The sequence below is a fragment of the Cardiocondyla obscurior genome, linkage group LG03 (genome assembly GCF_019399895.1).
Source record: "Cardiocondyla obscurior isolate alpha-2009 linkage group LG03, Cobs3.1, whole genome shotgun sequence".
Classification (NCBI taxonomy): domain Eukaryota; kingdom Metazoa; phylum Arthropoda; class Insecta; order Hymenoptera; family Formicidae; genus Cardiocondyla; species Cardiocondyla obscurior.
Genome location: NC_091866.1, coordinates 8,671,604 through 8,693,994, shown reverse-complemented (window position 1 = coordinate 8,693,994; position 22,391 = coordinate 8,671,604). Strand labels below are relative to the sequence as shown.

The 22,391-nt window shown below is 44.1% G+C and overlaps 2 protein-coding genes and 1 long non-coding RNA gene across 8 annotated transcripts in view; 1 reads left to right on the top strand and 2 right to left on the bottom strand.

The window, feature by feature from the left end:
- Positions 1-853: 853 nt before the first annotated feature.
- Positions 854-7,852, bottom strand: LOC139113597 (uncharacterized). The gene is made up of 10 exons (XM_070674844.1): positions 6,966-7,852; positions 6,097-6,384; positions 5,581-5,816; positions 5,134-5,465; positions 4,410-5,022; positions 3,961-4,312; positions 3,369-3,774; positions 2,963-3,228; positions 2,683-2,867; positions 854-2,575 (listed from the first exon to the last, which is right to left on the bottom strand). The coding sequence occupies exons 2-10, from the start codon at positions 6,196-6,198 to the stop codon at positions 2,512-2,514; spliced, it is 2,556 nt and encodes an 851-aa protein (XP_070530945.1). The 5' UTR covers positions 6,199-6,384; positions 6,966-7,852; the 3' UTR covers positions 854-2,511.
- A 958-nt stretch (positions 7,853-8,810) lies between these two features.
- The window catches only part of Mura (ring finger protein murashka), a 36,452-nt gene continuing 22,871 nt past the window's right edge, over positions 8,811-22,391 (top strand). The window contains exons 1-2 of one of the 6 annotated variants that reach the window (XM_070674850.1): positions 8,811-9,300; positions 10,483-10,607. Coding sequence is in view for 1 of the 6 variants with exons in the window: in XM_070674854.1 (XP_070530955.1) it covers positions 20,041-20,072 (32 nt within the window). In the remaining 5 variants the exon portion in view is untranslated. Of the gene's footprint in view, positions 9,301-10,482; positions 10,608-19,718; positions 20,228-22,391 lie in introns of those variants that run through there. The other 5 variants (XM_070674852.1, XM_070674851.1, XM_070674849.1 and 2 more) reach the window with 5 other exon arrangements.
- LOC139113615 (uncharacterized) lies at positions 17,510-19,445 on the bottom strand. The gene is made up of 2 exons (XR_011547733.1): positions 19,332-19,445; positions 17,510-18,284 (listed from the first exon to the last, which is right to left on the bottom strand). It is a non-coding gene; the product is annotated as an uncharacterized lncRNA (long non-coding RNA).

Here is a 22,391-nt window from a genome sequence, read left to right as displayed (position 1 = left end):
CGCAAGAATGATGAATAATTTGGTAAATAACAAATTTATATTGTTTTATCTCAATCTAATTTTCTATGTTAAACAATACGCGGCAATGGAATATCTTGTTTTTTAACAATAAGAGTTGTGACAAAAATCTATTTTATCGTTTAGATTTTTCTTTTTTTTTTTTTCTAATACCAGCAGTAACTATATAGGAACAAAAAGGATATTATTTATAATTTAATTTCATTGATAGAAATGTGTTATACTCACTTAGTAATGTGAAATAAAATGTGGGCATTTTTTTTATTTCTAGAGTACCGCGTTGACGTTACTATGTGCTGTTTGCGGCGTACTTGGAGGCCGACGTTATATCGCTATTCCTGTCGACGGTATTGATGGCATCGATGTGATTGAAGTGAATCCGATCACAACATCGTTATCGAGGGTGCCCAGACAAACGGAGGCGTACGTGCCAGTCGTTGTACCGAACACTTCTCATCAGGACGACTCTGAGATACATCGTTCCGAGCGATCAGCAGCGCGTGTTCTGGACTATGTCGATTTTGGCGGACAAACCGGCTCCAACGGTGCTTTCAGCTGGTATGCCGATTATCCGGCTCCTCGTTTATAATTTACGCACGGGGCACATCGGAAAGAACATAACGCAGAATATCGCTAATGTAGTAATTTAGAAATTAAGTACAATTGTATGAAAAGCGAGAAACTACACGAACGAAATTAATTAATCAAAAGTCTCTAAAAAGAAATAAAGAAAGTTAATTAATTAATAAAAAAGAATTGTTTTTAAAAAATATAACTTTCGAAGGTTTCTAATTTAAATGAGTTCAGTATTTTAAGAATGACGGTATCAAGAACGTTCGGTGATTCCCAGTTTTCTTTATTTTCTAGCATCTGTTTACGGTACAATAAATAGTGATGGAGATTGATATCTCATCGTTTTTATGTTAATATTTGTCTAAGTATCCACGGATCTAAAAATTCAGCGACAGAGCGCGTTGATCGGCTTTTCATCGCCGTTAGAATAAACGAAAAAAAAAAGTACAATTTCTCGATAAGATAGGTACAGCCTCAGGATATGATTAATATTTGTATTTATACAGCCAAGTGTAGTGCCCACACTTTATATATGCGTATCTCTTTAAAATGTACAGATAGATATACATAAAATACATATACATACGTACACTAAACATTTGCTCGTCGAAAGCTCGTAAGCAACGCACGAATATATCAAGTTAACAAATTTGATAGCCTTTACGATCGTCTTTATACAGACCGTTTATATATATATTCTTTTTAATTCTCTTTAGTTCCAGTCCAAAAATACGCACATCGAAAAAAAGTCTTGCACCGTAATCTAATTAGCATTTGCACATTTATTCATATGACGGCGAAATAGCGCCAATAATACTAATATTATGCATTGGAGGTAACAATCTGTTAGTAATACAAAAAGAATTATTCTCTACCTTGATGTAGAGTTTGTAAAAATGTGACGTAAAATTTTTCTCGATGTGTGTATTAATAAGAATTAATTTATCGCAGTAGCTAAAATAAGAAGTTTGTCCTTTCTTTTTTGATCGAGGAACACTCTCTTTCTTTCTCTCTCTCTTAACAATCTAATGTTACAACATCGCTGCAAGCAAACATCGTCGCCGAGATTACTCGCATAAAACACGATCACAATGCGTGTGGCACACTGTGACATAAAACACCAACGTTTGTTGCACGTAGCCTCTTGTAGTTGATAGAAAACTATCAATTAATTTTGATTATTTCTCCTGATAATTAATTGGCGGCTGATTCTATCTGTCTTTTTATAATTCTCCAATTACACCAATCTGTATTTTAATTTCTCTTATCTTCAAAGCATATTACGTTACTATTTGTTCTTATTTTCAAAACACCCACTGATACAATATGTAAGTACTTGAGTTTCGAGCCAAAGATACTGAAGTATCTATATCTTTTTAATTTCTTTCATTATTTCTTAGAAAATCAGACACAGTAAGATGCCGATATAGCGGAATTCATCACTACTATCTTTGCAGCTAGTGGCGATAATCCACTTAAAGATATTACATAAATAAAGTTCATTATTATTAAATGTATGTGTGTATATATGTACATACGTATATACGTTTAATATATACATATATAATTATACTGATCACATAATACTCACTGGTATACACGAAGAGTCACCGAATGTCGTGGGTGCGATTGATATCAAGTTTTAATATATATTTTAGCGAGTTTGCTATTGCATTGATGTTCGGAGATTTTTTTTTTTCTTCAATTTCGACAAAGTTTTACATACAGACGATTCTGTGAGAATAGTAGAGTGATAGAATCGCCATAGATTAAAAATAGCCATCCCGTTGATCTTGTTAATCAGAAACTGTCTAAAAAGATGACAATTTACAACAAATATACTTATATGTCATCATGTTCTTACATGGTGTATTGGGAGAGTAAAATACGAGGAGTGACCAAAGTGGTCGCCGCTTCGGGTCAAGTGGTGCACCAAGCTAGCACCACTTTCTTGAAAGGGACAAAGATTGCTCGATCCGGCTCGCTGTTAATGATAATTATTTTTAATGACAAAAAGATAAAGCAATCCGATTACATATTTTTTTATTTTATTAATTTCTACGTATATTAAAAATAGTTTTATAAGCTTACCAATCAAAGAATCTTCTGCCATGGAAAGTACCATCGGATGAACCATTAACATATGGCAGTTCCACTCCCACATGCGTGTCCTCTCGTCCAGGAACGGGACCTACATATCTTACGCGACCTTGGAGGACCCTACCCTCTGGCGATATAACTTTTACAAGATGATCCAGTTTGAGATCTCTTGGTATCTGAAAAATACGTACAAAATATTGAACAATTAAAAATTTATAACATTGAGATATCAATAATTCAAATATACAAAAATTACGAACGTAATTAATACCTTTGGCAAATATGGCTTAGCATCTTGAGGAGGATGCCAATCGCGAATTAAGTCCGGTTCTGAATGCCTACGCGCTCTTCTTCGCCTTGCCGTTTGCCTGCTCCAATAATCTGTATTAGCACTCGATATCGTTAACATCGAATCAATGCTTCGCCGCAAATAATCCTCGGCCTCGTCGATCAACGATTCAGTAGAGTCTCCACTATTTTCACCACCGACCACGTCTGAACGCAAATTGGGCAGACTACCGCGTATCATCGGACACTCTGAAAATTATAATTCTTTTTTTTTTCCTTTTTCACTCGCTATATAAATCAATATAATTTTTTTCTTTCTCAAATACTTGCATTAACATGTCAATTTTGTGCAATTTTCCGATTATTATTTTACGTCGTTTTATACATACCTTGAAATGTTACCTTGGATCGCGTTCTCTTTGGTACGTTTTTTAAAGTTTTGGAAGAAGTCAATGGAGGATGTACGTGTGTTGGAGAAGACGGCATTGACGACCATGTTGGACGTGGTGTGGAAGCTGCGATCGGGACTCTCCACGTGTCGAAGGATGCCGCTGTCGCTCTCCAGGAATGTCTGCGCGGTGGGCCACCGATTACTTCAAGACCAGGCGACGGTATCGACGTCAAAGAGCCGCGATATCGCGAAGGATATAAGTCGGTTGATAGCCGACAGTCGCACGGACTCGGCAAACCCGTTGCGGGATTGCAACGGGGCCAGTATCCAGCAGGAGAGCCCAGAGACTCACGTCTGTGAACTTCCGGTGTGCGAAGACCACAGCCACGTGAGCTAAAACACGTCTAAAAAAAAAAAAAACTCCATTACGTTAGTTTTAATCATCACTTGTTTAAAAAATCTAAAATTTATTTCTATATAATCATTAATCTAATAATTAAAATGTTTGCACAAAGATTATATTATTTAAAATAAATTATATACATGATTTTAATATTACGATTTCAAGTTTCGTTAATTTTATATTTTACCTGCATATGAGGCTCATGGCACAGATGATCCGCACTTCTTGATAATTCTGGCACCATGCTAGTAAAGCTAATGTCCGATAACATCACTCTTCTAGCTTCTCGAGTTTTGTCTGACAGCCTTAATCGGCCAGGCACTCCTGTTGGTAACGCAAATTTGCTCGGTAGTGTCGTAAAAGTATGCGCGACCTTGTGTGCGAGATAGCTTTCAGATCGCCATTGTGCTGGAAGCGCGGAAATATCCGTTTGGGCACCGGATTCTCTTCGAGCGCCACTACTACGGTCCATCACCGGTCGTAATGGAGCAGAATTTTTTCTCCGACTACCAGCCAAAGCTTCTCGGTGAATGATAGGTCTGAAAAAACAATAATAATTTGACAATCCATATTTTTTTTAGATAATGCTAAAAAATTATTTTTTTAAACAAATAATCAAGCAAATATATTACAAACCTGTAAGCCGTTGGTGGCGCAGCTAGAGTATTTCTTCTCGTGACATGTCGCAAAGATGATCCCGACGTGTTTTCGGTATCTTCTAATACACCACATTTACTAATATCAGTCTCAACCAGGACGGAGCATTGCGACCACATTTTATTGAGTCTTGTACTAGAGCTCTCGTCGAATCTATCGACGCTCTCTTCGCGATCAATGCTAGAACTTTGCGAGGAAACGGCCTCCTCGACGGAACTAGTTTTCTCACCGTTGCAAACCAACGATTCACCCTCTGCTGATTTTGTATACTTCAATAAAATAGGTTGACCGCCGGTGCCCGCGTGCTGCCATGTCTCTGTTTCAGTAATAGACACTAAGTCTTCTTGCAGTCCGAGATCGCGACATGTCTCATCTGTCGTAAATATCAGCTCGATGTCATCCAATTCTTCTGACTCGTTTTCTGAGTGTTCGTTCGGTCTCGGCGAATCACCAGGTTGACCCTGTCGAGGTATCTGAGATTGATCCACATGATCACTGAACACGGAATTATCGCCGTCAGAAATGGATTTCAAACTTAAGTCTTCAGGATCTTTTTCAGGAATATCTAAATGATCCATATTAGTTGCATCACCTGAAACAATAAAAAAAACACATTTATAAAAATATCTCCGTATTATTTTAAGTATTATTATAATTTTTATTATAAATTTTACATTTATGACTCGTCAAAAGATTATTCTACCTGAAATTTCCACTCGAGATTCTTCCTCGTTGCCAGTCATGTTCGTTGTCAAAGTCGAAGATTTATGATTTTTATTTTGAGAAGCATTCAGCATTGTGCATGCCACTTCGGTGATTTTCGTATTAACTGCGCTTTTAGTAACTGTGTTTTTAACAGATTTCGATAAATCTTGGAACTTATCATGTTGGCTAGCACGAGAAGTTAAATCGGGGCTGTTATTGTTACTGGCATTATCAGTATCGTCAGAGGGTGGTTCATTTAATGCGTTTTTAGCATCAGTAGCAATCTTGTTGGAGACATCCATAGTGGTTTTTTCAGAATCTGTTGATTGACTGTTATAAAAAAAAATATTTTATAAATTTACTATTAATTTGTTGATTAAATCCTGACGTTGAAGAATTTAATGAAATAATGTCCATGTTAACAATCTAATAATTTTCTACTTACTCCATATGGGCTTCTACAAGTTGCACGTGTTTCGACTGAAGCGGAGGACTGGTCGCCGCATCGCACGAGAATTCGCAGCTTCTACTCAGGATCTTTCGCCTGAGTACGTGATTCTCAAGGGCCAAACGGCCCACTGTATCGGCGTAACTTTCGGCGGAAAAATTGCCGACGCTCTCCTGCAGTCGGCGAAGTTCCTCGCGTGACGAGTCCAAAGCCGAGCGTAGTGACACGACTGTCTGCATCAACAAAAAACAAACTAAAACTCATCTCGGAAAAAAGTTAATATAGCGATATGCAAATATGAGAATGATTAGTTAATTTTAATTTTATACAGATTAATAAATGCAATTATATCTTGTTTTATTTAGAAATATACGTTAATTAAAATTTTCAGATTTATAAGAATGCTGGAAAATCCTTTGATAATTAAATTATTTTTATTAGTTAATAATTTTTAGGTTTAAAATTTAGTAATATATTTATGTCAAGTACAAATGAAATTAATACTTCTCGTACTTGATGTAATGCTCTTATAACGTCTAATCCGGGTATTCCTGAGGATGGTAAGTTGCTCCTGAAGAGCCTCTGAAGAGACGGTTGGCCAGCTTCGGCTTCCATGCCTCCACCACCCCGCCTAATATTTTTAAATGAATTTTATTTTCGCCACGGATCATGCCGAATACGCTGTTGTCCTTCGTTCTATTTTTTTCCTTTCTCTTTTCCAACGAGATTCTTTTTTCCAACAATAGAATAGTTTTCGCTCGGTTCAATTAAATCTCTTCAATTCTCGGCGTGTTTGTCTTTCTGCAAGAACAACATAAATTTTTCAAAGGATTAATCGTCGTGACGTATAATTTTAATATCAAACTTTCTGCGTATATATTGCAAAATCTATAGGTAAAAAAAATTCAAAGATTAATTATTTAACAAAAAAGAATTATTTATAAACCTTTTAATTTGTTGTTGAATTCAGAAAACTCTGAATTAAATGATTGTTTCAAATATCCGATATTATATTCTTTAAAGAAGCAACAAGAAAATTAACTTATTTATTATTATAGTCACGATAAGCTAACACAGCAAAATCGATGTACCGTTGAAAAGGGAACAAAAAATTATAGCTATGACGAGCTAATACAAGTAAAATCAATGACTGGTAAAATTAACTAGACTTTAGAAAATATTAGATATTCAGTTTTGTACGCATATGTGCATTAAATAAATTACAAAAAAGTACATATATATATAAATACGTATGTATGTATATATACCTATAATTGTACATAAAATAAACGTTTTATATCGAGAAATGCATGATATATTTTAGACAACATCTTGCAAGACAAGCGAAATTGTTTTACGCTATTTGTTTACGGAGAACTTACCTCTGTTTCAAAAAGATTTAACAGCGTGCGGAAATTGTAGCCGTGGATGTATGCAGACTGTCTTTCTTCGGAAATTAATCAAAAATTCATTTCCGCGCACCGAGTGTGTTGTCGGTGAACCCACTGTCAGAAAATTGTTAAAAAATCCTTGGCAAATCCAGAGTCGTGGAACAGCTTTATCGACGACAAGCACGAGGCGCGATTTTCAGGAAACATCCAATTTCGCAACGGCAACCTTCCGTCATTTAATTATGACGGAAAAAAATCACAAATGGTGAAAACGTTTGGGGAACCGTGCGATGTGTTCTGGCCGGCGAGACAGGGTGAATCATGACCATTAAATCGAGAAACTGCCGTGGAGAATTGTTGACAGCGTCAATGACAGCTCCGATGAGCTCGATGACAGCTACGGTGACGGAGACAGAGAGAGAGAGTGGCGGTGGTGGCGACAAGGACGATCGATCGCAGTTACGTCGATGAAGACGGAGAAGCGCGGCCGAGAGTCCCGAGAGAACGCGCGAGATGATTTGCCGAGGAAATTCGAAGGACGTCCGTATAAAGACGGCGTCGACGAGGATGTTCGATCGCGACGAGCGTCGTCAATCGCTAGATCCTTACGGCTCAGGCATCGCGGCATCGCGATCACGCGGCTGTTTTTCTCTTGCCGCCGAGCGCGCTCCTGCGATCGGCCGCGGTTAACAAATTGAAGAAACGTTTCGCGATGAGAAAAGTTTATTTCGAGTCCAGCAATCGAGCGTCGGTAGTACTGACGCTTTAGTTTTCACTGACACTCGCACTGACACTGTTGACAGCCCATCGCAGCCTGACATACGATGCAGACGACGTTGACGAGACGCCTCGCTCCAGGTGTGCCAACCTCCTGCGTGCTGAACCCCACGAACACAATCATTACGATCGCTCCCTGCGATTGATGGGTATTTTTAGATCTAAAAGAATGCACCAACCGGATGTAAAAGTTGACGGGTATGCTCAGTGAACGATCGCTCCAGTAAATGCATTGGCGTGCATTATTTTTATTTAAAGGAATGTCCGTCGGCCGCGTCCTTATGTGCAGGAGAGCGAAAATAACTTTTTCGTATTCTACTCTATTCTGAAATATTTTCAGATCGATCATTTTACAAAAGTGGACGGTGGTGGTTCAAGGTTGCTACTTTTAAGTTTCGAGAATAGAGCTACTATCGAGCGGTACGTTTTGTTATTTGGAGTTCTTTTCATTTTGATTAATTCTTTTTACTGTATCGCATAATGACGAAATTATTTTCTTTCGCAGGCCGAGATTACTTGTCGACGGAAGTGCCTCTTAGGTAATCGTTTTTTCTACGATAGCTTCATTTCAATTACAATTTCTATGTCGTAAAGATAATCAAAATATGTATATCGCTACTACGAGCTACGAATATACATTTTTTTTTTTTTTTGTCAAATAAGTAACGACTTCGCAACGACCGGCAAGTAGCGCCGCGCAGATTCGCGGCGGTCACTCTCGAAGTTCGCGACGATCGTGACGTCAAAGAGAAGGCTGATAAAGCCCGCGATACAGTATCTTTTTCAAGCACCCCGTACCTCACGCTCCGAGTTTCGTGATCGAAGTATTACGGCGTGCGTTACTTGTCTCTCAAAGTCGAGGATGTCGTAAAAAGTCAATCGCAGCCGAAATGGGCAGCCCGTAAAAAGTTTGGCGAGAGAGACAGCCGCGAAAGGGGAAGAGAAAACGAATTGAAGTAACGCACGATCGGTGATAGGTGTGAAGTCGGCACTGAGGCCGCTGCTAAGGCGTGGAGGCGCTGAGGCGGGTGGCCGGGTAAGGGGCAGAGAGGGGAAGAAGGGGGGGAAGTAAACGGGACAATGAGAGGTGAGAGGTGAGAGTCGCGGTCGGAACCGGGCGCGGGTGTCACGCGGTCAGTGTTTGACGCGGGCCGGGCCCCGTCGTCACCTTTACGGACGTTCGGTCTTTCGGCGCCGTTCAGACGCGCTCGGGCCCCTTTCCTCCCTCGTGCCCAGGGCCTCGACGATTTGAATGGGCGGGGTCGCGAGCACCGCTGCCGCTCACCGTGCACGATGAGGGACACGGAGCGACCTCGGTGTTACCAGTGGTGAGCTGCCGACCGCCAACGGTCGGTCGGTTTTTCACGTCGAAGCGTCGCATTAAATGGCCGCGCGGCTCGCGCGTCAGCTACGCCTCCAGCCACGGTTATGACGTCGCAGCGAGATCACTCCGAGAGAGAGAAATAAAAAGAAAGAAAAGAAAAGAAAAAAAAAAAAAGAAAAGAAACACACACATACACACTTTGCTCCTTCCAGTGCGGCTCCAAAGGTAGGAATTTTTTTTCCCACCGAGATTTCGGACGCGCGCTCTATGCCTTGTCTCTATCTATCGCCTTGCCCTTTCTCTTCACCCTCCCGCTGCGCCCGCACGACGCACACCTTCACTCTTCTCCGCTTTGCTGCTTGCGATCGCTCGCCTCCGCTCTTTGTCTCTCTGCGTGGCTGGCTTGGCTTGGCTTTCCCTCCCTCGCTCTCTCTTTCTCTTTTTCTCTCGGCCCCCTTTTCTACGCCCTCCTCTCCTCTCCTCTCTTTGATCGGTCGCTATACCGTGTCTCCGTAGAACCGTCGCCAACCCGCCGACGTCGCCCGACGAGGTTTTTCCCCGCGTCGCGCGGCTGAATAAAATTCCGAAAGATACCGTTCCCGAGCGGGCTCGCTTCTTTTTAGACGTAACATATGTACATACATAGACACGCTTCGCGTCAGTCGCGACGTGCCCTCCTTTACCGGAGAATCGCCGCTGACGCGTTCAGGCCTTTGTCTCGGCGAGCGATAGGCGGACACGCACGCGGTGGCTCGTTTCCACACGATAAAAATATCGGCCCGGTGGTATATCGCCGCGCCGCACGAGAGAATTAACATGTAGTGCCGCGGGTTCGGCAGAGGTTCGGGGAGGTAAAGAAAGAAAAAAAAAAAAAACGAGTTCGTTACACTCGAGAGGGTCCCAGCGCGCTGCACCTGCGACGTGTGTGTTTTTCTGTCTCCGTCGTCTGTGCCCTGTGCCTCTTTTCGCCTCTTTCCTTCCTCACCCCTTATTCCTCCACCTCCGGCCCGTTCTCTCCTCCCACCCGTTCCGATGCACATCTGATCCTTTTGTCTGCCGATCGGCACGTGCGTGTGTATGTGCGCGCCGCGCAACTGCATCTAGTGTACCGTACGTTTGTTTGTATACAAATATCCGTTAAACGCGTGCACGCGTGCACACGCACCTTATCCGTAATGCACCTTGGCAATATGCCGATTCGGAGCTGATCTCGAAACCCTCTTTACTTTGATGCATTTATGCGAGATAGAGCAAACGTACGGAGTAATCACTCGCGCACCTCGTCGCGGTGTTAATTTTTATAGGACCTAATAGGCTCGCGATATCGATAGAAATTTTAATTAATTTGTAACTGAAAGACGTAAGGCGAAACGGGAATAAATTGCTTTTTTTCTTTCTTTTTTTTAGATGTAAAAAGGTCGGAATTGAAGAAATTAAAGTGCAAAGTCGAGAGGTACGAGGCCTCGCTTGTTTTAAAAAGTAACGTCGACTCTTGAGAGATAGGGAGAAAGTGGAAATTCAAACGGTCGAAGGTAAGGCTGAAAGGATTTAATGTTTTTTAGAAAGGCAAACGTTTTTTTACGTTAGTATCTCAACACGTACGTGCATGAATAAATGTTTCTCTGTTTTTCTCTCTCTCTCTCTTTCTTTTTTTTTAATTTAATTTTCCAAAAGAAAAAAAATATTAATTAACGTCACATTGAATTAAAATTTTAAACGCGAGTTTACGTCTTGCGTATAATCTTGCGTATAATTCGATGACAATATTGCATATCTAAACGGCAGTGACAAAGAAAATTGGATAACCGTGGGGTTGAAGTGTCGAGAGAGAGAGAAAGAGAGAGAGCAAAAGAGAGAGAGACACAGACGATCCTAACTTGCGGCGCACGGATACACTCGCATGTACGTGGGATATGTGTTGTGGGAGGCATGCGTGTACATACATACACATGTATATATATGTACAGTGCGCGCATTTCCCGTCTCCGTCTCGTCGGGTGGCGGTGCACAGACGCGTCTCGCAGTTTTACGTAGCGACTCGCCGGAAGATCGAGCGCGATCGAACGCGTTCCAACGGGATTAAACGAGCACCTCGCTGCGGATTTTCTCCTACGCGACGAAGGTGGAAGGTACGGCGCGGGCTCCGCCGATCTTAGCAATTAACGGTACATCGCCGGCCGCGTATTTAAGCCGCTGACCCTTTAAATCCGTACGCGTGTAACGCCCTTCGATCGATTCCGTGTCGTGTGTGTTGACGCGCTCGCGCGCGCGCGCTCACGTTTACGTGTGTACCGGGCCGGGAATTGCGTTTCTGCATACGGGGTGTCCTCTTAGCCAGGGACACTCGCCAATATTCCGATATTGGACATACTATCGACAGCTTTCCATTGATATTTTACCATCGACGCTCCGCCAAATTCGAATTGATGAAAATCTTACGTGCAAACGAATAGCTCGTCTCTTTTTTTTTTTAAACAGTTTAAAATTCACAGTCAAAGCAGTCGGTTTAAAAAATTTTTTTTTCTTCCTTTTTTACGTGTTTTGATTTACAAATCATTGGATTATCTTTTTCGAAAAATGTAATAGTTAAATAATGAACGCTGTTCGCTGGCGATACTTGTAAATTAAGTAGGTATATTCAGGCACTGAGAAACTTGATATGGAACGAGATGATCTTTGATCACAGAGCCGTCTGTCGTTTTACCGATATCAGGATTTACGGTACCTCGTTAAATCGCGAATTAAAAACGCACTTGGGAGCACGAATAAAAAATATACAGGTAACAACAGACCCGGGGAGGCCGCGCTGGTCGTTCTGTGCAGTGCGCATACTTACAAATGCATAGAATTTTTCAATAGACGGACCAGAAAGACCGGTGCACGCGTAGCAGCTTTTCCGAAGATCCGTCTAGCGGGTCGCAGGCTAAGATTTAAAACCGTGCAATCGTAATTCCGTCACCGTTTTCCTGTAATTGATATATATATATATATATATATATTCGATCCGACCCTTTCACCCAATAAAAAAAAAATATCTAAGAGCACTTAATATCCCAGGCATTGCATAAATTACATTACATAAAGATAAATAAATAAATAAATTGCATTCTACAAAATTAAATTAATATCGCTGCAACATTAAAGCTAATCAACTCATATTATTTTCTATTACGATTGTTTCTTTATTGCGAATTATTTTTTAGGAAAATTGATACGCGCTTCCGTTTTGCAAGATTAGTTAAGGAAAGGCCTAAGGACTATCGGTGAGAGCTTTACGTAAGAATCAAAGAATTCGAAGTATGCCTTTGCCTGACTAACTCAGCATGGTTTCACGTTCGCTAGGTAGTAGTTGAAGACCGACGAGGCAGCCAAAGTTAGCGGGGTCCGCGCGAGAGCAGGAGAGCATCCCTTTCGCCCTTTGCGCAATGCGTTATACAAAGGATACTTGAGCTTTCACGGTAATCATTATACGGTAATTGGTATATCTTTATTTCGCTTTCCGGGAAAACGGGTCCGCCGGTAGACTCGCACGTAACTCGCTCGGCCTCGACGGAGGTGGTTATCTCCGTTTGGCGCTCGCGAATTATAAACCCGGCTCGGGCTCCTGAAAGTTTCATGAAAAAATAGGGCCTTTGTAACGACAGCCGCCCATAGATGGAAATTATAGATGCCCGCCGCGCGTTTTCCACCCCTCTTTTCTGCTCATCGCTCTTCTTACATTATGGAGTAAATTATAAGAGGCACTTTGCGCGGCGCAAACGCGGCCCCGGGTTCGTTGCGAGCGGCGTAATAATTTAGCGGACGATAGATCGCTCGTGGGCACGTAGATCGTTTGCGAGTCACCCTGCGAGCCCGCGATCGAACACCTCCCCCCGCGACACGGCCGTTGTCCATTCGAAAGGGGACGGGCGCGCCGGTGCACGCGTCCATTTGCGAAAAAAAAAAAAAAAAAAAAAGCGCTCGACACGCGGCTTTTTGGATTCAAACCTCGGGCTTCGCAGATCGTGGAACTTCTCGTCTGGAAAAAAAAAAAAATAAAAAATACCCGGCACCGGGCTTCCTTTTTAATTTAGTTATTTAATTTGCTTGGTTGTTAGGACACTTTGGGTTGTTATAAAGTAAGAGGTGCCTCTTCTTTTTCTTCTGTACGAATTTTCATCCGCGCGACGGCTGCGGCCCTGTACGACGCTTTGAAATTACAAAGCACCCGCAAGACTGTATGAATACCGTCCTGGAATTATTCGAAGCGACGTTCCCTTCGAAGTCGACCTGCGCATCCACCCTCTTCTCCGCCTCTCCCGTCTTCCCTGTCCTCCCTTCAAAGTCTCACCTGTCTCTGAAACGAACTCTCCGAACGCGTATACGAGACCCGCTTAACGCGCGACAATGGCTCTACTTCACGGAGCCTCGCTTTGAGAGAAGAATCACATTCGAGTTTTTTTTTTCTTTTTTTTTGGTTCGTATAAAACTTTCGGTATCTTTGATCAATTATGTAAATCAAATTGTAAAATTAAACATTGTAACCGGTAATTTGGCATTCTTGCCACAAGAAAGGGAAATAATTTAAAAACAGTTTCAAATTATTCAGAGACATTGAAACACATATCATAGTATCTTTATCTTCAATATCGATAAGCAGTCTTTTAATAATAATAATCATTAAAAAAAACGTACTCGGGATTAAAAGACACAATCGTCACGAATGGAGATTAAGAGAAGCAAAAGAAATGCAACTTTATCTAATTGTGTCTTAAAAATTTTTGTCTCGGAACATGTTCCTCCTTTGAGCCCCTCTCTCTCTCTCTCTCTCTCTCTCTACTTGTAATATTCTCCAACAAGCAGCTTTAATCCGAAAAGGGAAACCGCGTTCGGATTCTCGGCCCTGGGCCGCGTTTCGCCGCTGGGCGAGAGAGTACTGCTCTAAACCCGCGCAATAATTTCCCCCTTATTAGCCCGTCGGCCGTTTCGCGATCGATCGAACGTGGATCTCCGCGATCTCCGTCCGTCGGCAGCTCCGGCGCGGTGGTTATGGCAACGCGCGCGGCGACGCCACTCTCTCTCCGCGAGGACCGACGATAGAGCCGGGGCCGAGGGACTCGAACCCGCAGCCCGCAGCGGCCGCAGCATGGGAACCGCATTCGAGAATCGAGAGACGGTGGCGCACATACGGGGCGTCGGGGTCGACGCGACGCAACGCGACGCGACGTAGCGTCCCTGGCATTAGAGCCGCACGCGATGCTCTATCTTTCCTCCACCCGCTCTCCTCTCCCGACCCCCCTCTCTCTCTCTCTCGCTCCACGGTTCTCTCCTGTGTCAACACGTTTCCGACGCCCACGACGGGTGACGCATGCGCCTCACCCAACTTCATCAGTCCCTCGCTACGTCTCCTTTCTCTTCCCTACGCCTCCACCCTCTATCTCTTTTTTTTTTTCCTCTCTCTCTTTCTCTCTTTTTGCGATACTAGATGCTTCTGATACCGGGTTTCCCCCTTTTCCGAATATCCGCGTTTTAGACCCCACGGAGTTCTTTCGTAAATTAACATTGTTCGGGTTTTAATTTAAATCGTGTATAATGATGGAGAAAGGAAGAAGATAAAACGCGAGGTTTGTAGGTGACTTCGCGATGATAATTGATATTGACGTTAACCGATAATTCGCGTAGAGGAAGCTTCGTAAAATCGCTATTGTAATGTAAGTTATTAGTGCAATGGGGACGAATGCGTTTCCTCGGTGTTCCTTTTCCTCTTGGTATCTTTTTTCCGAGCGTTTCTTTGATGCGCCCTCGCCTTTTCTACGAGTACTCTTCTCTGTGCCGACGAGTCTCTTCGCCAGCGAGCGCGGAATTTTCCAATTCACAAGGGTGCATAGACGATGCGGGTCGTCGACACGGTAACATCTTCGATGTCACTCGTCGGCCAACGTGCGCTACCGGCAGGAAAACGTTCAGGCTAGCCTCTCGCTAACATCCACGATACCCTTTCGCCGAATACGTTCCCGTCCCGAAAATGTAAATCTAATCGCTCCCTTTCCCTTTATCTCCCTTTCCGTCCGTCTTTGTCTTTCTCTTTCCAGTGACGGATCGTAATTTCTACGTGCTACATTCCGCGACAGCCGTGATCGAAATAACATTTTCACGAGAGCCGACACGTTTGTCAGGAAATTATTATTCCGCTGTAGCGTTTCGCGTCGCCGTAAATATGTGGATCTTTTTTTTTTTTTTTTTTATTTCTTATTAACGAGTATAAGGTTTAAATTGCGAAATTTCTATATTTGATAGCATGAGAAGTTATATCGTGGGAGATCAATCGATAAACTTTCATGCCTTTACGAAAGATAACGAAAGAAAAATTGTTAACGACACAGCGAATTTGGCGAAATGTAACGTCTCTGATGACTTTTCAATAACCGGGCACGAAGGCGGCTTAACGGTAAATCCGGCACTGGACCTTTCTGCCTCCCCCTGGTTCCCTCGCGCTCCTCGTCCTTATGCTGTCACCCTCGTTCCTACGATACGAAACAGCCTTCTCCCTCCTCTTCCGTTCCCATTGCACACACCAATTTTCCAATTGATAAGGGTGCATAGTTGATACAGAGAGCGGCGCAACCCTATCCGTCTGTATTCCGCTTTATCTTCCGTGGCTTTCCGTTATCTCTCTCTTTCTCTCTGCCTCCCTTCCCTCCCCCAACACCTCCTCTCGCCTACCTTCTTTTAATTCTCGTCTTTTGTCTGCGTTTCGCACGCGCCTTGTTAAGCCCAACGCGCGGTTTTGCAACTTGTAATATCGATAACCAGGCCGCGTATTCTTTGTTAGGAAATTTAGCAATTGTTATCGCGACGTAAGAAACGCTTTCCCTCTTTCGTTTGCGTCGGGGACAACAAAGCGGAGGTCTTCACTTCTTTTTTTTTTTTTTTTGTCTTGGTTGTAAGGAGGGTGACCACCCCAAACGGCCGGCGCGAAATCCGCGTTATTTTTTCTGCGATCCTGCGCGGACGCGGATTTCCTGTTTGAAGATCTCGCCGAGGCTCGCTCGGCTTTTTCCAAATAAAGCTCGCGAATGCGCTTATTGCCCCCGAGATGTTTTGCTCGTCCCTCTTTCGAGTCTTATAGCGCCGGGTGAACTGTACTTCTCCACGTGCGTGACCACGACGGAATACGGAAGAGAAGGGAATGCCGATACTGGGGCATACACCTGCGTTTTTCCCTCCCCCTTTTATCTTTTATTATTAATCAGGATAATTCCGTCCGTTGAATTTTCTTATCGGCTTCGATCGCCGAAAATGCGACGGCGTAAAGTAACGGCGTAAAGGTCTCGCGCCGTTTTGCGAGACGTATACGAGACATTTCGAAAGGAGACCGGAACTTGGAAGCGCGTTCCCCGTCGACCGGTCAGAAAATTCGGCTACTGATCCGGGATCGCCGATAAAACGCGCGCGGTACACACCGAGCGAAGGGAGAACTCGTTCCTACCGAGCGCGGACCGTGCTCTCGTTGCGTAAAATTAACAGTCATGTTCCGAAACTCACTTTCCCGTCTGGGATTTCGGTGAGAGACCGAGGGAACGAACGCCATGAGAGAACGCTACGAAAGGTAGAGAATAAAACCGTGGCGGGCGAACGAGAGAGCGAAGGAGACGTCTTCCTTTTTCCTCTCAGCGTATAGCTTTTGCCTTTAAAGCGCGGTACGCGTCTGTAACAAGAACGGATATCCGAGGGAGGCAGGAAAAAAGCAGTACTTTTTCTTTTTTTTTTTTCTTTTTATCGATATTGAATTTGACGAACGCCGGCACGTTTGTATGTGAAGACGAGTCGGGAGAAAAAGAGAGCGAGGCTAGATATCGCGAAGTTTGCCCGGCGACGCGACTTGGCGGCGATGAGTTTTCGCGGACAGCAGCTACAGCCGCGCGATGCCCTAACCGGCGAGGCATGTTGATTTTGGCTTAACTCGGAGCGGTTATCAGCGGTGCCTCGCGGCGCGCCCGCTCGTGATAGCGTCCGCCTCCGCGGCGCGAAAGCGCGAGAGAAAAAGGCAGCCTGCATTGTTGCGGCGTACGCGCGATCGCAAAACAATATCGCACCGTGTACGCAAGAGATACGATTTCGAGCAGAACGGGGAGATTCGACGGGCGATAAGAACGCGAGATAAAGTCCCGAGGAGAAGTCTCCTCGCCGCGAAACTCAGAAAAACGAACGTGCGAGAGCTGGCCTCGGTCGCACGACGCTGCCTCGCGAGTCTTGCACGCCGGAACTTGCTCGACGTTCGTGTCTATTTTTTTTTTTGTTTCGTTTTTATACGCACTGTTAAAAAAGTATGTGAACCTGCCGACAAAAGGCACGCTCGAGCGACAAAATTGGAAAACCACGCGAGCAACAAAAGCGTAAAAATTATGCATTCCATTGAATTTACAAGTGAACGGGTGCATATTCCCATCGTAGCTTTTTACAATTATTTGTGTAATTTTGCAAACTTTTTTATTTTACAATGCTACTTTCGTCGTAGTCTATAATAATAGAACTTGGTCCCTTTCTGGATAGGACTAATTACAAGATCAAGTACCTCAAAATGAACGAATATGAATTAAAAAAAAAAGAAGAAAAAAAACATTCTCTATTCCACGGACAAAGAAGATAGGAAGTGCGACGCTTATGAATCGAGTAGAGCCGTCGAGTGACGAGAGAGTCGCGGGATAGAAAACTGTGTTGGCGGCATGCGGCAGTCATGAGAATCTAATCTCGTCGAAACGATAGCGATTTCAAATAGCTGGCCTCTTCGTATCTTCACGGTATCCTTCGCACGCGTAGCACGACCGCGTCACAGAGTATGTGTTTACTCGGCTTCCTCAGGGCTGTGTCAGCCAGTCCCTCGGATCCCGGATTGCGTGGACCCGTGCGAGGTGTGGGTGCGGCCTCTCTGGAAGGAAGGGGCCCCTCTGCTTGCCGAGAGCGGCGCTCTCTCTTTTCCAGAGTAGGTCCTACCTTCTTTTTTTTTTTTTCTATCTTCTTTTCTTCTCTCTTCCATTCGGCGCGTCCCTTCGTTGCGCTTATGGCTTCAGCATCAGCACTCCCTCCCGTAAGGATCGCCCCTATCTTCCTTCCTCTCTGTTACCCTCGTCAAGATATTAAGCCCCGTGGCGTCCCAGGGCTGTATGCTCGTAGAGATCGAATTTGCGAGAGGTCCTACGAGTCCTGATAGCCCGATGTGTGACACGTGCCTGTAATTATACAGTTTTAATCTTAAGAAAAAAAAGAGAGAGAGAAAAAGAGAAAAAGAAGTACCTTCTATCTTGAAACACTAAAATTATTTTTAAATTTTGTACATGCAATGCCACACATGTGTTTCTAATTGCCAAGTTTATCCAAAGAAGTAATTTTATATTGCTAAAAAAAAAAAAAGAAGAGAGAAAAGTTTTTAAAGTAGCGAAATTTTTTATGTCTTCTAAAACGGTGACTGATAATGAATTCGAATATGACTTTGAAAATGTCAAGTATCTATTTTCGAGTTCCACGTTCATATTCGAAACGATAATTTAGCGATTGACCCGAAACGTGCTCCACTTCTAAATTGATTATAAATATATAAGAATTTCTTTCTATTTCGGGGATGAATAATTCTGCCATTGGCGTTTCGGTTCCTTTTTTTTTTTGCGCAATAAAAATCGATTTTCCAGCTAATCCTCATCTAGTCCGCCGATCGACTTTTATCGCGCGACGGCTTTAAAAAACAAAGCGAGCGCTCGCGATCGGAAACAACATTATCACTTAACGTGGGAAAATTAATGAGGTTCGGCTTGAGAACGCTGCCGGGATTGGTAAATGAAATGGTACTAATTGAGAAATCGTTGATAATAATAATAATTCGCGCGGCCTACTAATTAATTTACGATTAACTGGCTCGTTGCATGGGATTTGTGGCGTTTTCGATTCGGTATCGCCGCTGCGCGCTCAAACGTTTGCGAGGCGCGTTATTTGCGTCAGGCCGAGAGAAAATACGTACGTCGGATGGAAATATATTTCGGTGATAACTTGAATAGGAGAGTTCGCAGCCTGTTTCGATCCTAGCGGCCTTCGGAACTCGGTCGCCGTACGCGATTCTGTTTCCTAACGATTTCGTCGTCCAAGTATCGACCGGCGTCGTTAAATTTACTTGTTTTCGTAGTCGTCTGATTCTATAATTCTGCAAAGGTGCAAAGATGTAATCGCAGCGTTACGGCCGAAAATTGTGCAGTTTGAACGGGGCTTTGAAGGCGCAGTTTCCTCACCTGCGATATACGCTTCCCCTTCGTCCCGCGTTCACGTTCGCAACCCTTCTCACCACGGGAATGATAGTTCCCCCCACGTTGCGGCCGGCGTCCCTACCATTTCTATCGAGTCCTCCACTTCAACCTTGCCGTCCCGCCGCACCGCGGCGGGCAGCGCGTTTCCGACTTTTCCCGACTTTTTCCGAGGTCTAGCTTCGCTCCGCTCGCTCAGTTGCTCGGACGCTCGGTCGGTTAGAGCTCGGCGTTCAGTTCGTGGTGCGCCGTCGTCGGGGAAGGTGTAGTGTGGAGTGCACGGGGAGGGCACTCGCCAGTGTTGGTGTTCTTCGCTCTTGAAACCGCGATCGAGCGAGCGTGATGCGCGGCGCGCTCTAGGCCAGGCGAGAGAAAGAGAGAGTGTTGGCCATCGGTGGCGAAGAGCGCGCGCGCGCGCGTGCGTGCATTCGTTTTTCGTGCAGTCCACGCGAAGTGCTCGCCTCCTCCGTGAAACGGTGGCTTTTCAGGTCGGGCTGTTTTATACTACGCCGCGCGTGTCCGCCGCCTGGTGGGTCCCCTGTACTGCCGTGGCTTCTGCTCTCGCGCTTCTACGGCCGCCTCTCGTGCACGCGTACGCACACGTACATCAGAGACATACGTGCGCGCGGGTACACACGTCGGGCGGGCGCGATCGAGCGCGCGCGGCACACACACGGCAACTGCACGACGTGGAGGCATGACAGCGACGCGGGAGTGTTACCCCATACGGTAGGACAAGCTCTATACTCGTGTGCAACCTCTTCTTTACGCTAGCGATCGCGACGACGACGACGACGACGACGACGACACGACGTCGACCGTGGACGGAGATACCTGAGAGAGCTGGGCGGTGACTAAAGACTCTACACGGCCTCGGGTACCAAGTGCGTAAAAGTGTAGCCTCGCCTTGGCGGTCGCGACTTGGCCACAATTGTTTTGTCCGAATCGATACGCCCCTCTCGCGGCGAGCGGAAATGAGAGAGACGAGCCTTCGTGTGTGATTTCATCGCGTACGTCTTTTCTCTTGCTCTCTCTCTTTCTTTCTTCCCGTCTTCCCTCTCTTTTTCTATCCATTTCTCTCTCTCTCTCTTTTTTTTTTTCTCTCTCTCTCTCTATCTATCTTTACGTCGTCGGGACGACCGCCGATAAACCATAGCTAAAAAATTTTTCCCTCTATCTCATTCGTTTTTTTTTTCTTTTTTTTTTCTTCGACTATCCACGTATCTCTTAAGATTTTCAATCGTTCTGCTGTCGTCGGCAACGATGACGATCGTCGCCACCGCCGCCAATTCCGCGAGTGCCAAGCCGTGTCGCCGAGGCTCTCACTCTGTCGGCGACGTGGCCGCGCGTCTGTTTTGCTCGCAGCCGAGCCGCTGTTTCTCGCTCGCGATATTCGCGATGTCGTCGGCAAAACGGAGAGGCGGAAGTCGTTGGTGTCCGACGGCTTCGCCTTTCCGGCAGTATGTTAACGAATGAAAATGCCAAATGATTTTGAATTCTGAACGGTATCCTGTTTACTCGCGACGAGGACGCGACGGGAAACGCCACCGTAGGCTCCGGTAGACGACGACGACGACGACGACGACGGCGGCGGCGGCGGCGGCCCGAGTTAATCGCGATTTCTAATATCTCGGCGTCTCGCAGGGGCGGTCCCCTCGTGCTCGTTGAGCTTCTCCCCTTTTTCTTCCTCGTTAAGATTAATCGCGAGCCAGGCGCGTTAGCCACTCGATTGATCTCATCGGGATTACACGGGCAGGCCCGGAATTGTCGGCGGTGTTTATTTATTGGACTTGTTATCCGAAGGCACGTTTAAGGCGAGCGCGACTGCTCTCGAAATAGTTTAAAATTGTAAACGCAGGTACGCGAAGCCTGAGTTATTTTTTTTTTTCTTGCGGCACGCATAAGGCGACGAAGCTTGTCTTCAATGAAAGAAGAAACGTATAATGTTAGCTTTTTCATTCTTGAAAAATTTTGAGTTAGAAAAAAATTAATTTTTTTCTTTTTTTTTTTATTGTAATAGATAAATCGATGGAAGAAAAGGCGTGTTGAGAAGCGAAGTATGTTTTGAATTTATAGAATCTTATTTGTTTGCCTTTGATTAAAAATTGATTAATGATTTTTGTTCCCTTGAAAGAAATCCATTTTTCTTTCTTTTTTTTGTCTTTTTTGTCTTTTTTTTTCCCCCAGTGATCGACGGTTATTCTCTGCTAATTTTAAGTAGCCGTTATAAGTTTTGGTTTACGACACGTATGCATGCATACAAAGTCTAAATGTTCAAGTAGATATCGCTGAGAAAGGAAAGAAAACGAACTTTGTTTTTAATGAATAAACGATTTTTCGTTACATTGCGCTTTCGATTGTTTCGGTCACGTAACTGATTTGACAAACCGAATACACATTGTCGATAACGTTAATAGACGAATTTCAAGTATCCCAAGCAGTCGAAAGAGATTAATTTCGTAGCGGAGGACGCGCAAACGTACGACTCGCCATTCCGGATATATCGTGTTTCTTCTTTCATTTTTTTTTTTCCTTTCTTTTTCTCTTTTTTCTCTTGCGCGTCTTTTCTATTCAAATCGACGTTGCGAAACGTCGCGTGTCGCATCGTTTGTCGCCGAAATGAAATATTTACTCGCCTTGCGACACGGCGATTGTCATCCAGCGATGGCTTTTTGAGGCAGCACTTTTCGTGCCGTGCCTTCGAATCTTCGATCAAGCTCGTCGAGTGCGATTGTTTTTCCCCCCCGTTTCTGACATTGTTTATCCGTACCGGCGCAAATAAAAATTATCAGCCATTCGCTTGAATTACGGCTCGTTTCGCAGATTTTTTTATTTATTTATTTTTTTTTTGAGGCATTGCGAAACGTTGATATTTTACCACGCGCCACGTGGAAGAGTAGAACGAATGTTGCGATACTTTTCAGTAAAAGCGCAAATGCAGCGTGATTGGCAATAATTCCATAAACAAATGCGAAGGTCAATGTAACGCAGCACATTTTGTGCCTATTTTTAATTACTCAAAAATTGGTGGCATATATAATTAACGCG

Coding starts and splice junctions, on each gene's coding strand:
- LOC139113597 (XM_070674844.1), bottom strand. CDS start 6,198: ATGGAAGCCGAAGCTGGCCAACCGTCTCTTCAGAGGCTCTTCAGGAGC. Junction 4,313..4,409: donor GCGCCACCAACGGCTTACAG/GTTTGTAATATA, acceptor TTGTTTTTTCAG/ACCTATCATTCACCGAGAAG. Junction 3,229..3,368: donor ATCCAAGGTAACATTTCAAG/GTATGTATAAAA, acceptor TATAATTTTCAG/AGTGTCCGATGATACGCGGT.